Genomic DNA, 14,666 nt, shown 5'->3' on the forward strand with positions numbered 1-14,666 from the left:
ATAGCACAAAATGCATTGTGGAATGTTACCCTGATAATTAAGGGTGTAAAACGAAGTGTGATATGTTTTCTAGTGACCATTCTATCGACACACAAGGATTATATTTAAGCCAGGAGGTCAATACGGACAGACAGATTCCTTTATCAACACAAGCCACGAAAGGCCTCTGGTCAGTTCATAGTTTGTTAAAATCAAGAAGACGAGGTAGCACATTTTTTAAATGTTTATGATTCATACATAAACCTCCCTGACAACTTAATGATTTTCTTTTTCTTACAAACCAATAATTCAATAAATGTATACACAGATGGATGTTTATATCTATATTTGGGTAAATAATTTGTCCTTAGGTCTAGTGCTGGACCCATCAAACAAAGAGGAATTCATCTTCAACATCATTTTTGTTTCATTTTCTACATATTCTCCGAGTACGTGGTGCACGTCTACTCCCATGGCGACCGCTTTCTATGAGTAATGTGTGTGATGACATCATATTACATGTAAGTCTCACTTACACCCTGGTTAATGGCAAAGTAATAAATGGTACACGTAATACTGGATATTTATCTGTTTAGACATACAGATTTAGATGTAAGAGTTTTAGACAAGTCCTGTGTGTTTGTAAAAATATTCCCACGGGTATACAGCTTTTACGAGCCATAACTCAATCAATGAACTGAAAATTAGATAAATAATACGAAACTGTATACTAATCAGTATATTGCTTATTCAGAATTCGACCTATTTGCAACATATCTTGAAAAATATGTCTTACAATGTGAAATATGTAATGTATGTGTCATAAACACTGTTCTAATTGTAGAACGTTATAGAATATCTGGTAATGATATCATGGAAAACCGGTATAATATGGGAGTTATTTCCCTTTGATAATCAAGCCATGCGGGTTTGTGGTTACATGGAGCAGCTTTGTTTTACCAAGCCCCTACTTTCAGTATATCAAACACACGCTTGAAATACTGGTCATACAACAGTGGTCAATCCCAGTAATAAAGTTAATTAATCGGACCGGTGGGAGTTTAGAGCAGACGATCCGACCTGGCAGGTCACGTGACCAAAGCATAGCTGCATAATTAAGAGACGACATGGCGGACGGTGAAAGGATACTCCAGGTTCTATGAATCTCCAAATTTTAATCAAGTTTTCGCGTTTCAAAGGTCTTCCATACCTGGGCAGCCAAAATGACGACGCCTGTTAGCCCAGACATGAGTTTGGAAGACCTGAGACGAGAGGTTGAGCGGCTACAAGCTGATCTCGCTGAAACGACCCAGGAGAAGTTGCAGGCTGCGGAATATGGCTTGGCTGTTCTCGAGGAGAAACAACAGATTCAACAACAGTTTGAAGAACTCGAATCTATTTATGAAGGAGTAAAAGCGGAATTAGACTGTGCCAAAGAGGTAAGTGTGATATAAGATATTTATTCCCTACGTAAAGCTATGTGTGAAGAACGCTGGCCGACCATTGGGTGCGGTGATGCCCTGAAATTGTCTCACGGTTTATCATGGGCCTCGAGATTCTCTTCCTGTGGCAGTGCAAGTTCTGAAGTTGGACCCGGTCGGTCACAGAATCCGTTGGTTGCGTGTTTACACGGAGATTTATTTCTTGAAATTCAAGTTTATCGTACGGGCAATTTCTTTACGTATGGAGGCCCTATATATGGCCTGTGAACCATGCTTCTTCACTGTGTCAGACGTCAGAATTGACATTTCAACATTTGTGAATTGGCCAAGTACGTTACATCTGTTGTAAGTGGCGATAAGGATCGAAAATGTAAAATTGTGTTTCTTTTAGATTGTTTTACTCTCTTGTTCATTAATCTCCAATTATGTTCTTGCAATTTGGCGTTTATGTAAACAGTTAAATAATCATTCTTCCTCTTGAAACAAAAATCATTTTCTGTCATGTTTAATCACAGGAAGCTTGTTTTAAGGGAAAAAAACAAAACCGAACCTTATTTCATATGAGAAATGGTACTTATTATTTGTCTAGAGGGTGTCATCCGTGTGTAAATAGCACCAGTCTTTAGCAACACCTGTTGAACTACACTGTGCCTTATCAATAATGCTAAGTATGCATGAGGTGAAGTGAGTCAACTCCAAAACTATGTAACACTAAAACATGTCAGCTGTAGTGAACATAGAGCCGTCACTACTAGTCGTGATGAATATCTTGAGTTTTCTCATGTATGATGATGTTCAAATATGACCAGTGTTAGAAATAGGGTTTTGTTGTTCTTGTGTGTGTGGATCAAATACATTCAGAACTTCTAACTGAAGAATCTTGTTAATATTGGTCTTCAGACACCCTTGCTTGTCGTAAGAGGCTACTAACAGGAGCTGGTGTTCAGGCACCAACTGTCGTAACCCAATTGCACTGATCGATGCTCATCATGTCAATCACTGTATTGTCTGGTCTAAATTAGACTATTTACAGACTGCCATCATATAGCTTGAATATTGTCTGGTGTAACATAACTTTAATCATCAGGATCATCGCATGACCTTATTACTTAAAACTGGAAACTGCAAGTTCAAAGTGTTTTTTATATGTCTAATAATTCAGGCCTTAAGTTAGCCAGGCTTTGAAATGTGAAATGGTGGAGGGGCATTTTCCCCTCAAAGTGTGTCATGTTATTGTCAGTTACCACGAAAGGAGTGTTCAACTGAGCGTGACAGGAAATGGGTCACAGAACTCATGAACGTGGTAACCTGTTTCCTTCTGGAGTCAGATGAAAATTGTAAAAGTCATTCATGGTTTCAGGTTACACTTACAGTAGACTACAGGGTTAGCTGACACTGACATTTAGTCCTAGTAATAAGTATCTTGTTTATTAATATATTTCTTCAAAATAAAAATAATAAAAGACAAAAGGAGCCGGGAACAATCCAGAGCTGAAGGAATCTAGACTTGTCAAATCAATTTAGACTTGAGTTGGACTCATTTTTATAAATTCTCAAGGGTCTGAGTGACAGACTAGGGTCATCTTCACATTTAACATGTTACAACTTAATTCGGGGCGGTCAGGTAGCCGAGTGGTTAAAGCGTTCGCTCATCACGCCGAAGACCAGGGTTCGATTCCCGACATGGGTACAATGTGTGAAGCCCATTTCTGGTGTCCCCTGCCGTGATATTGCTGGAATATTGCTAAAAGCGGCGTAAAACCATACTCACTCACTCACTACAACTTAATTCAATTCCTTCACATGTGGCTTACTAGTTATAAGGCTTTATTATCTTACGTTGTAGACACTTTTATCATACTGTTGGTCTTTATGGTTGGTCATTTCATATTTGGTAGGTAGGAAAAGATTTCTTAAAATTCAGTAAGACGTAACACTCTTTCCATTGTGTACATCCTACCACAGAACAGTGATGTTTGGATGACTGGTCGCTTTTTCTCCAAATGGTTCTGGTGGTAGGGCTACGTGATTTGGTTGATTGTCATCATACCCAGATGGTGTAGATCGCTGCTCACAATATTCATCACTGGATTGTCTGGTCCAGACTCCATTATTTAAAGGCTGCTGTCTTATAGTGCAACATTAAACAACAAACCAACCAAAGTGGTAAATGTCTATGGCCTTTGTCATGATAATATTCAAAATATACAAACTGCTCTGCTCATATTAATGGAACTGCCATTTCCTTATATTCTTATCTGAGACCATGTGAGACAAATATTGGAGGCGACAAAGGCGAGGTAATCAGCAGGAGTGTACAGTATAACCAGTACACTGCTTTACACTTTCCAAACAATGCGTAAAAGGCGACTATCAGTATCGGGTGGTCAGGCTCGCTGACTTGGTTGAAGCATGTCATCGATCCCAATTGCTTGGATCGATGCTCATGATATTAATCACTGGTCCAGACTCGATTATTTAAAGACCGCCGTCATATAGCGGGAATATTGCTGAGCGCGGCGTAAAATAACCAACCAAACAAACAATGCAGATTAGAATATTTGTTCTGTGTTCTGGTATATTGGGTAAAAAATATGTAACAAGTTGCGTAATTATTTTGTATCGTTAGCCTTAATACCTACACAAATTCATTCACGAAGGATGTTTCCCTTGGACATTGATGGACAAAATGGCGCAGAGGTGAAAGTGATTTTGCTCTCACATTGTTATCTCCCCTGAATCCGTGACAATACCAAATGGCAGCCACTGACCGTGCTGAGTAATATTTACTTTTTGTATGGAGAAAACTGGATCTGCATGTACAAACAGTGTGATTCACTGTCAAACATTTCAACACCCGATATATCCCAAGAGGTAGCACAAAACCCATAACTGTATCACAATACATGTATATTGCAGTACAATATTTCTCTAATACACAGCCCTAGTAATCAGCTTGATCAATATTGTACCATACGTGATTATCATAGAGTCAGCACAAGTGAGTCTGTTTATTTGTGGCGTGACTGAATTTGGTGGCTAGCCAAGATGATTGGATAGAAGAGATAAGACTTCCTTACTGAAGTGGTGCAGTGGTGTTTGTCACGCCAAAGCTCTGGGTTTGATTCCCATGTGTGATGTGAAACCCTCGTGTTTCCAAGCTTCATACTCATTCACCCGTTGCTTCATTCCAAACCCACTAATTCGTGAAAGGTGTAATGCTTCAGATCACTCCTTTGACTAGTTTGATTTGACTGACCTAAACAATTTTGTTACGTTTATGTTTGTTTAGTGTAATCTTGTAAGTGGACACAAGGGACATGTCAAGCAATAACTTGCTCTGGTCACTTCTATGGTGTAGAGGGTAGAAAAAGGTCTATGGTTTCACCCCCTGGTGGTCCAATCATACCAAAAACGTTAAAATGTATTTGTTTCCCTGAGCTAGCACTATAAGGCCTCAAAGTTGCGACTAAAACGGTCGCCAATGCGACCTAAATTTGAGTTTGTCTACCATGTCTTCTGTCTCAAATTCAGAGGTAGCCAAATGACTACCTTAAAAATATCTTGTGGCGACTAAATTCTATTGCTACACATCTGTAGACACAAAAATAAATAACAGCTGATATTGGAAAGGGAAGGTAGGACCCGGTCTTCCTAAGTATTGGAAAACATGTCTGCTAATAATTGTACTCGCAAATAATTCCCCTTAAAGTCGACAATAAACCCAAATACATAAATATTAATGTAATTAGTACTTTACTATAGATGACAATGCCTATAATATACATGTATTAACACAAATTGTATCATTCTTCGAGTCAAAAGTAACAAAAAACAAGTACAGTTTCCACTAATGTACAATTCCAGGACTAGTGCTGTACATATTGTAATAGTTATTTGATAAAAGATCATTTCAAATGCTTTTGGCTACCTACAGTATTGGCTTGACATCCTGATTTTAACACTGCCTACCTGGAAAAAAATACTTGTAGCCATATCATGATATGGTACTTGGTAAAAATTTAAACTTTGAGGCCTGACTATGAAAATGGCGTAACTCCGGACTGGCACAAGCAGACGCAGACACACAGTGCAATAAACTTGAATGTGACGTTAAATCCCATTTCACCTCATCTCGGTTATGGTGTTTCTGTCTGCTACTTATGACACAGGTGGAGGCTCTTGTAAGAGAGAGATGACCAGTTGATCTCCACATACTCAGTAACTTTTCCAGAAAATGTCTGCATCCAGATGGATCTTGTTTTGTAAGAGTACGGTCAGGTGGTCAGCAGACGTCACACAGTTCCTCCTCCACTGCCCAGCTTGACACAAGGTTGGATCATATGAACAAACAAATCTGGTGCCAATATGAGTTGCATCACAAACATTGCATTCCCTTTAAGAATCTACAATCTGCTCCAGCTTAACCTGATGTTCAGTGGACTGTGACAGGCACCAGCTGTAGACAGGACAGAGCTATGCTGTGGAAGAGCTGAGGCAGAGGAATTAGATTTCTTGATTTTTACACACTTTATTTTCATAAGGAGTATACTCCTAGCTGCCGTTGTTCAAAGTGATATTAGCGCTAAGATGATCGTAACTCCCATACATTAACACAGATTTACGACAGTCGTAGTGCTGAGGTTGTTGTGTACAACATCACCCTGGTCTATACTACTCAACTTCTGATCAGGATAATCAGATATGTCAGTCTATCTAAAAATACACTTGGGGATGGTCGGGTAGCCCAGTGGTTAAAGCGTTTGTTCGTCACACTAAAGACCCCGGGTTTCGATTCCCAACATGGGTACAATGTGTGAAGCCCATTTCTAGTGTCCTCTGCCATGATATTGCTGGAATGTTGCTAAATTTGAAAGGAATTATTTGTTTCCATCACAATTTTCAGTTTTCAGAAACTGGGTGTTAGTCTACTGGAGTAAGATTAAGCTGCGAAGCTACATGCTGCGGTAATCATGGTAATGGGAAAGTTGGACTTACTTTTGTGAAGCTGATGGCTAGTTCCACAACAACGTGGAAACGTGTATTTCCTGAAGTTTTTAATTACTTCACACTGGAATGTCACAATTCTAAATTTACAGAGTGGTGGGATATTCTCCAGGATTGTTCAAGACTTGGCAAACACTGCTACAAAAAGTCTTGTATGGCATTTTGCTTAGGTCAACACTACACTTCGGACCTGAATAACTTGTGAGGCGGCAAGCAGGAGACTTGCGGGGCTTTATTACTCTCTTAGGTGCTGAGAGGCTCAAAGAAGTTGATTGCAAAGAATGAAAAAGCAGAATCAAATTAATTAAAATGGACATGCTTTTAGGTGTGGATTCACTAGAGCTCTACAACTGGAATAATTATTTATGTCATTTGCTTAATGCAGTCACACCATGTGCAAGTTATTGTTGGGATTTTGCTGAAAGACGATAAGACAAAAATACACACAGAGACACATGAGCGCTTAAAACCATTGAAGGTGTGATTAAGAAATATATGTAGAATGTTTGTCGTCAATACTGTATTGTTGCACAACATAAGAATATTGATGCATGATTGTTACAATGAAAATATTTCTGAACTTAAGCCAAATATTGTTAAGTGTAATTTGTCAGCAGAAGATACTGATATATGAGAATAATTCTGTAATGACTATAATAAATGTCAGCTTTATCCACTATCTGGTTAGTATGGAAGTGTCAATGTATTGATTTGTGATGATATTATTTTGTTAAAATGCCTGATCTATTCAAAGAATTTATTCTGGTGTGGTATGTGTAAATGTGAAAAGCTAAAAAAAGACTTAAGGTGTTTTAAAAAGATTCCAACAATTTGTTAATCATGTTAATAGTACAGCATTTTTTTTATTTCGTTGAAACACTATGCATTGTTACCTTAGCAACAGGACAATACTCATAACTTTAACCCTTGCTGTGCTTGGCTAGTCACTTATTCAAGGCTACTTTCAATGTAATCATCATAAAGTGACAGTTCGAGACCCAAAGCAATCCCATAATCCTCTTGTACTGAAGAACTATCAGTGACAGGAATTTAACCAACCTGGCCTCAGTAAAGCGTGACGGGAATCTCGGTTACCGATTGTACAGCGTTACCGATTTCACATTATGATATATTTTATATTATTAACCCTTTCTGCATTTCCTTGAGACGTCCTTGACACTGCCATGAATAAATTACAAATCTTAAAGGATAGATATTCGTTACTGGTATTTTATGTATATTGATGGGTATTCAGATATTACAGATATGTTGGTAAATAGATGGGTATGTAGCCGTGTGGTACTTGTATATAGGCGAGTGTTATTTGTATATTTAGGGTATTATTTTATATTGATCATGTTGATAAGTATTGCTCAGTCTACTGATGGTAATGTTATATATTTTTGGGATAAAGTTGCAGATGAATTAAATTGTAAGACAGTTCCAATCTGGTTGATTATCAATCATTGACATACAATTTAACAAACATTAAGGCATAAGAAAATGTTTCATATTTGTAATACTGTCTTAACTTTTTATTTACTTCTGTATGAGAGGACCTGTGAAGATCCGGGGTAGAATAGGTCTTCAGCAACCCATGCTTGTCGTAAGAGGCGACTAACGGGATGGGGTGGTTGACTTGGTTGATGCATGTCATCGTATCCCAATGGTGTGGATCGATGCACGTGATGTCAATCACTGGATTGCCTGATCCAGACTCGATTATTTACAGACCGTCGTCATATAGCTGGAATATTGCTTAGTGCAATGTTAAACAACAAACCAACCAACCATTCTTTATGAGAGAAATGTTCAGCTTTTTCCATATTTACTCTACATACAGATTCCTGCCTTTTAAGGCATATGTTGACTAACAGAAAGTCTCCCACATGGTTACCTTAATATGATTTTCATGTGCCCTCAATCAGTGTGTATATTTTTCTACAGGTGATCCCTAAAACTGGTCATGTGTAAGTCTGTTGCTCTATAGAAACAGCAATGATTTATGACAGCCATTGAGATAACCATGGAATATGTATGTACTGTTTAAGGTCGGCAACATGTTGAGGAAGCACCATGCTTGATGCACTATGTAGGCTAGATGTACCGTTCTGGGTGTTTTTGCATATTTGTGAAATGACAAGAGCTACCTTAAATTGGAAAGCTTTAAACTGTTATTTTTCATGCACCCCTCACAAAAATATCAAATTTGTCAGGTCACTCAAGGGAAAAAAACATTTGACAAGAAAATCCAAATACCCTATATGTTTCATAAGGAATACCAGTCCTTACACACATTACAGTTCTCCATTAGTTTTGGCTGGAAGCTTGTCTGCCCGCTGACCTTGATGTACTGTAAGTCACAACTCACCAGTGAAGGGGTTAATACTAAGTTTGTGGTTGCCCAGGTAGTAGTGTTCTTCAGGGATTACGAATTAAGATAGACTCTCACTTGTTGGTATGTCTCTTTAATGTGTACCTGCTGGGAAGGTAGGACCCGGTCTTCCTAAGTAGGTTCAGAGGGGTCATTGTAAAGCTTCAAACCTTTGCCGTTTATAGCTTATAATGGCTTTCATGTTCGTCAACACTGGACACTGTTCCTTGAAAGTGTTTGAACATCAAGCCTGACAGGAGACCGCCTCCACGCTGCCTGTTTGTCCAATATCTAGCGTGACTCTTGTAAATCTTTAATATGGTTTATTAATGGCTAATGTCAGAGTGTCATATTCCATAGTTAAGTGCTAGCCTGATTCTGTATGGGAAATGCTTTCTGCGTGATACCTGACACATCCGTTGCATCTGTTACCATGGTTACAATATAATATAAACTTTTCAGAAATAATTTATTTTGTAAGATTAATTATTAAAAGTCTATCAATGTGGAATTAAATTAAATCAGATTCAAAATGAGTTTATAAATATGATAAATGTGATCACATTACGTTAGGACCTTGTTTGCACAGGTGATTATAAAGGTGATCTAATTACATTATGATCAAATTACATCATGATCTCTTTAGCACAGGTGAACATAACACCTCCACAAGTAAAAGGTGTGTGGTCATGCTGAGTGTCTACCTTTAATGATACCTGAACTAATACAGAAGGTGCATTGTTCTCCTCACAACCAGGGAGTGTGGGGGTCTCTTGTTTCACTACACTGTCATTGGATACATCCAGTGATTATTTTCATTAAAGGAACAGAAATTTGTTGTTTTAGAAAGTCTAATTACTTTCTTTGTCTAAGGGAATTGAATTAAACCATTACGTATTCATTAATTCAGGTAAGCTGGTATGGTTCTCCATAGAGTTGTGAAAAAAAGAGCAAAAAATCTCTGGTAACCAGACCAACCCCACATTTCACTTGCAACAAAGATGTTTGTCATGTGTAAAATAATTATTATATCAACACACAATGTCTTTTAGAAAGTGGTCAAACGTAACTTTATTTTTTTCACCATTCTACACTAATATTTTTAAGGTAATGGTACCAGAAATAAAATAGTTTGTTTGGGTCTTATAGAGAATGAAATTAGCATTGTCCTCACCTGAAGTGGTCTGCCACATGTTAATATGGTTAAGGGCATCCTTCCCTCTGTGTGCTTGTGATGTAGTCCAGCAATACTGACATAGACAAGTTCCTTTCACTGCTACTGTTGTGATAACTTGCATGTAATTAATATGATTAGCACAATCTACGTGAACAGGTCTGTGGAGTCATTTGAATCAGGACTGGGAGGGTTAGTCTTGCACCAGGACTGTGGAGTATATGTATGTTATAAAACGTAAGCAAATCTTAGTTATATATGGGCTAGTCTAGCCAGCTCTGTTAATTAAATCAGCACCATGAAAATAGTTTGGATGAGGAATGTATTTTGTCTACTGAGTGGTGTGTACTGCTTGAAAGGTTGTAGAAGGGTATGTTGTGTAGCTCCTTGCTAGATCACTAACATACACAGTGTATGTTCTGGAACAACATGGGCTGCCATCTGATTGGCTTTTGTTATGGGAGTCATCGGCACATCAGGCTGTGGACAATCAGGCATGGAAACTAGATGGTTGGTCCCAATGTAGTCTTTGTCCCGCAATCCCTAAACCATATTTTTTTCCCTTCCACCATGCCACCATGTAATTCTGTAATTAGAGGTCCAGAACATCCAAGTTTGAGTCCTGACAGGGTATATTCTGCTCTAGAAGCCTGATGACGGCCTGATAATGTTTGAAAGTTACATGGAAGTCAAGGGTCCATGTTAAACCCTAATATGATTTTGTTTGTTTGTTGTTTAAATGTTTAACGCCACACTCAGCAATATTCCAGCTATATGACGATGGTCGGTAAATAATCAAGTCTGCACCAGACAATCCAGTGATTGACATGTTAAGCATCAATCCACAGAATTGGTTCACGACGACATGCTTCATACAAGTCAGTTAGCCTGACCACTAGATCCCGTTAGTCGCTCTTACAACAAGCGTAGTCACCTATATGGCAAGCAAGGGTTGCTGAAGACCTATTCTATCCCAGATCTTCACGGATGCCCTAATATGAACAATTAAAGATTTAGGGGTCCGTAGATTTCAATAGCATGGCAATAAACTTCACCATGCTTAAGGATGTAACACACGTCACCATGAGCACTGCGTCATCTGCATGTGATTTACAGATAAGTGCCGACATAAACAATTCATGAACGTACTAAACATGGTAAACGGGTAGTTCTCATTATGAGTAAAGTTCCCATTAAGATTTGATCACCCTAATAAAATGATTGATAGCTAGGATGTTTAGAAAGGTAGGAGGTGAGGATGGGTGATGAAATTTGGCATTTGAAATTAAAAACAGCCAAACAAATGTCAAAAACGTTTCAAGTTCAAACTTTGAATTAATTGATTCAGTTTATTTGTTTTCAATGGCAGTATTATGTCATTTGTTTTTTATATACACTTCCTGACAAATTTAATACCAAGCTATGTATTTGTGGAAGTAATAATATGTAATATAAACATCAGTTTATGAGGGAATGGCGCCATTGTAACTCTGAGATTGATTAAGGTTGGCCTACTAACATGGCGGAGGAAATGTCTTATTGAAAAGTCTGTCTTGTCATGTTGGGCTATCTGACTGGCAGTCCATGGAGCCAGCTAAATCAGGTACATATGTAGTAAGGAACATCTGGCGTGTCGTCTGGATAGAGCACTTCTCACTATCTCAGTGTGATTCTTTACCTTGATGATGAAATGTTTATCGACATCATTAGGAAAACATCATCAACAATGAACATTGTCATGAACATCAACACCATTTTGAATATCGTCATAAGCATCATCAACATGGACAACATCAGCAGCAACAGCAACAGCAACATTATCAACATGTTTTGAAAATATTTATCAGGAGAATCTTTAAACTGTAGTGGCCATGTCCATATATGGTGTAATGTCACTACTATGGGCAGCTGTTGAGTAGGTGTGGGCCTTTCTGTTGAAGGAGTGTTAGGTCTGGTTATGAGCTGTTTGTATTGCTAAAAATAGGCTGATTCTTGGTGTAGATGTCATGGGGGAAAAAAATGAATACATGCTCTCTAGGTCTTTCTTTGACATAATAAATAATTCAATGCTAATGAGGGGCCAACCAGCAAACACACTTCGTTGAGGTTGCATGTGCAGTTCAAGATGTTGTGTGTACAAGATTTGATGCACGTGGTGAACGAATCAATTGAAGATGTGCGATGCCAATAAGGAAGTGAATTTATGGATGTCAACTTCTTTATTATGAGGAACACAATGTTTTGGAGAATATGCTTACTCCTTCATCACCTGATGAAGGAGTAAACACACACTCAGAAACGTTGTGTTCCTCATAATAAACAAGTTGACATCCATAAATTCACTTCCTTATGTGTATCACTTCTAAATGCCTTTCAAAGATTTGACAATTTAAAAGTTAATGTTGCTGGGTGTTTTCAGGTAATGGCTGAAATTGTTTGTGGGAAATAATACAGGGTTAGAATAATGGAGTGACATCAAAATACTTATTTGATCTGAAAACACTATAAGTGAGTGTTATGACTTAATGCAGTGCACATACATTGATTCAACATTTTTTAACTTCTATGCATCATGAGTCATTATTACATGTTAGATATATTTTGTACTGTACTTTTGTCTAATGATGTGTGCATCACAGTTCTAAATCTGTGAAATATTACTTCAACGCAACACACAAGCCATTCATTGTGCAGTTCTTATGCAACATTTTTGTTGATGTATACATTAAATATGGTGGATATTGTCCATGCATGATGTAACCATTGGTACCTTGGGATTGTAGGGCAGTGTTTGATATGAAGACGTATCTACCTGTCAATGTCAACAAGATCTTACATAGCTCATGGAGGCCACAAGTGTATCTCTAATCAGACCTGTTAAACCTGTTGAGGTCCTTACAGTGTCAAACTAGGATGGGACCTTTAGATTGTGACAGCATTACAATGACAACTGTGATGTTGTGAGCGTATCACCCACACATGTAAGGCAGAGCTCGGACCAAGGGTCCTGATGGTGTTTAGTTACAGGGTCAGTACAGGGTTATCTGACCAGTTAGTAGCAGATACAAGATGATCTTATATAACACCTGGGTGATACGGTACAACAGCGTTAAAATGACAGGTAGATGAGATAGAGATAAAGGCCACTGTTTCTGTCCAGCTTTTAAAAGATCCAGTTATTGGGGTGCATTCAGACATATGGAGCCATATTATGCAACATATATTATGTTGGACTCAGATCTGTGGTAGGACTCCGCGCCATCAACCACAATTTGCCAGAGTTAATAAAATCCTGAATATTTTCACACTTCCCCACTTCAGATTCAGAGTCTTGACACAAGGAACTTCTTGAATTTGGGAAAAATCATTTAACAATTATTCAACATTCAGGTCTTTCGATACTGGTTTGGGGCGGTCGGGTAGCCTAGTGGTCAAAGCGTTAGCTCGTCACAACGAAGACCCGGGTCGATTCCCGACATGGGTACAATGTGTGAAGCCCATTTCTGGTGTCCCCTGCCGTGATATTGCTGGAATATTGCTAAAAGTGGCGTAAAACCATACTCATTCACTCACTCGATACTGGTTTCTTCCTCTGCCGACGTGAATCCGTCATATTAGGAATCTTAATTTTCTATGGTGTCCAGTTCCATTGCTTTCGACTCATTGCTGTGTCTATCAGCAATAGATGTTGAACTTACATGAGGATATATATGACTCAATGACAGTTATCACGCAGATTATCCAAAAAGGGTTATGGCTCGTATCAACAGCTCTGATGTCCACTCACTGGATTCATTCCTGTATACACTTCCTGTGATGTTACGAGGCTAAATATAAAAAATGCTCTCAGTCAGACCCAGCCATTAATTGAATAAGGGATATGTCACATGAGTTTCTATTTCCACTTCCTTTAGATTTACATTGCATGGAGGCTGCACTGATGACTAATGCTTATCCAAGATAAACTTTCATATCCTGTCTAATTGTGCTTGGGATAAACCTCCCTTTCAGTGTACTGATCTTATCTATGGTATCGCAACCTAATAAAAAATAAACCATATAGTGTCAGGCGTTTATTTGGACCTGCTCAGAGGCTGATTTTCAGCCCAAAGTCTGCAGCAAATCTCAATAAGCATTCCCTGATTGGAATTAAGAGCTTTCCCATTCATAACATGGAGTTGCTTGACATGGCATGGCAGATTAGCTATAGTAATATGAAAGAATCAGGTAGTCCTTAACTTATTTTGAGTAGTATACAACTACCGTATTTTCTTGAGTATAGTGCGCACTTTTTTTCCAAAAAACACAGCTGTGTAGAAGGGGGTGCGCATTATACACGAATTATGAGTTTGGATGTTTTTTTCCCCCATGGAAAGACATTACCGTGAGCACGAAACACCGGAAATACCATGTCAACAAATCCATACTGAAGTACGCAAAATAATTATGTAATTACACTGTCTGTCTATAAAAAGTGTTCTTTGTATTTCTGGACTTATGTTTGTAACTTACTTTATTAATTTTATTCAAAATTCCTTATAATATTGTTTTTATTAATTTCGGCGAAATCGTGTGTGAAGCGATCGGAAGATCGCACAACTCACCGTTATTAACAGCAACCACGGTCAGAATACCGCTATTGAGGCCTTGAAACGAACTTTAGTTGACAGAGAATGGATACATATATCAT

General features: G+C 38.3%; 1 protein-coding gene across 4 annotated transcripts in view; it reads left to right on the plus strand.

The window, feature by feature from the left end:
- Positions 1–932: 932 nt before the first annotated feature.
- Positions 933–14,666, plus strand: part of LOC139446691 (protein bicaudal D-like) — a 53,359-nt gene continuing 39,625 nt past the window's right edge. For 3 of the 4 annotated variants that reach the window (XR_011651925.1, XM_071227963.1, XM_071227962.1), the window contains exon 1: positions 935–1,418. Coding sequence is in view for 3 of the 4 variants with exons in the window: in XM_071227963.1 (XP_071084064.1) it covers positions 1,203–1,418 (216 nt within the window). In the remaining variant the exon portion in view is untranslated. Of the gene's footprint in view, positions 1,419–14,666 lie in introns of all 4 variants that reach the window. The other variant, XM_071227961.1, reaches the window with a different exon arrangement.

The sequence above is a fragment of the Haliotis cracherodii genome, unplaced genomic scaffold (genome assembly GCF_022045235.1).
Source record: "Haliotis cracherodii isolate W230 unplaced genomic scaffold, xgHalCrac1.p SCAF_6, whole genome shotgun sequence".
Lineage (NCBI taxonomy): Eukaryota > Metazoa > Mollusca > Gastropoda > Lepetellida > Haliotidae > Haliotis > Haliotis cracherodii.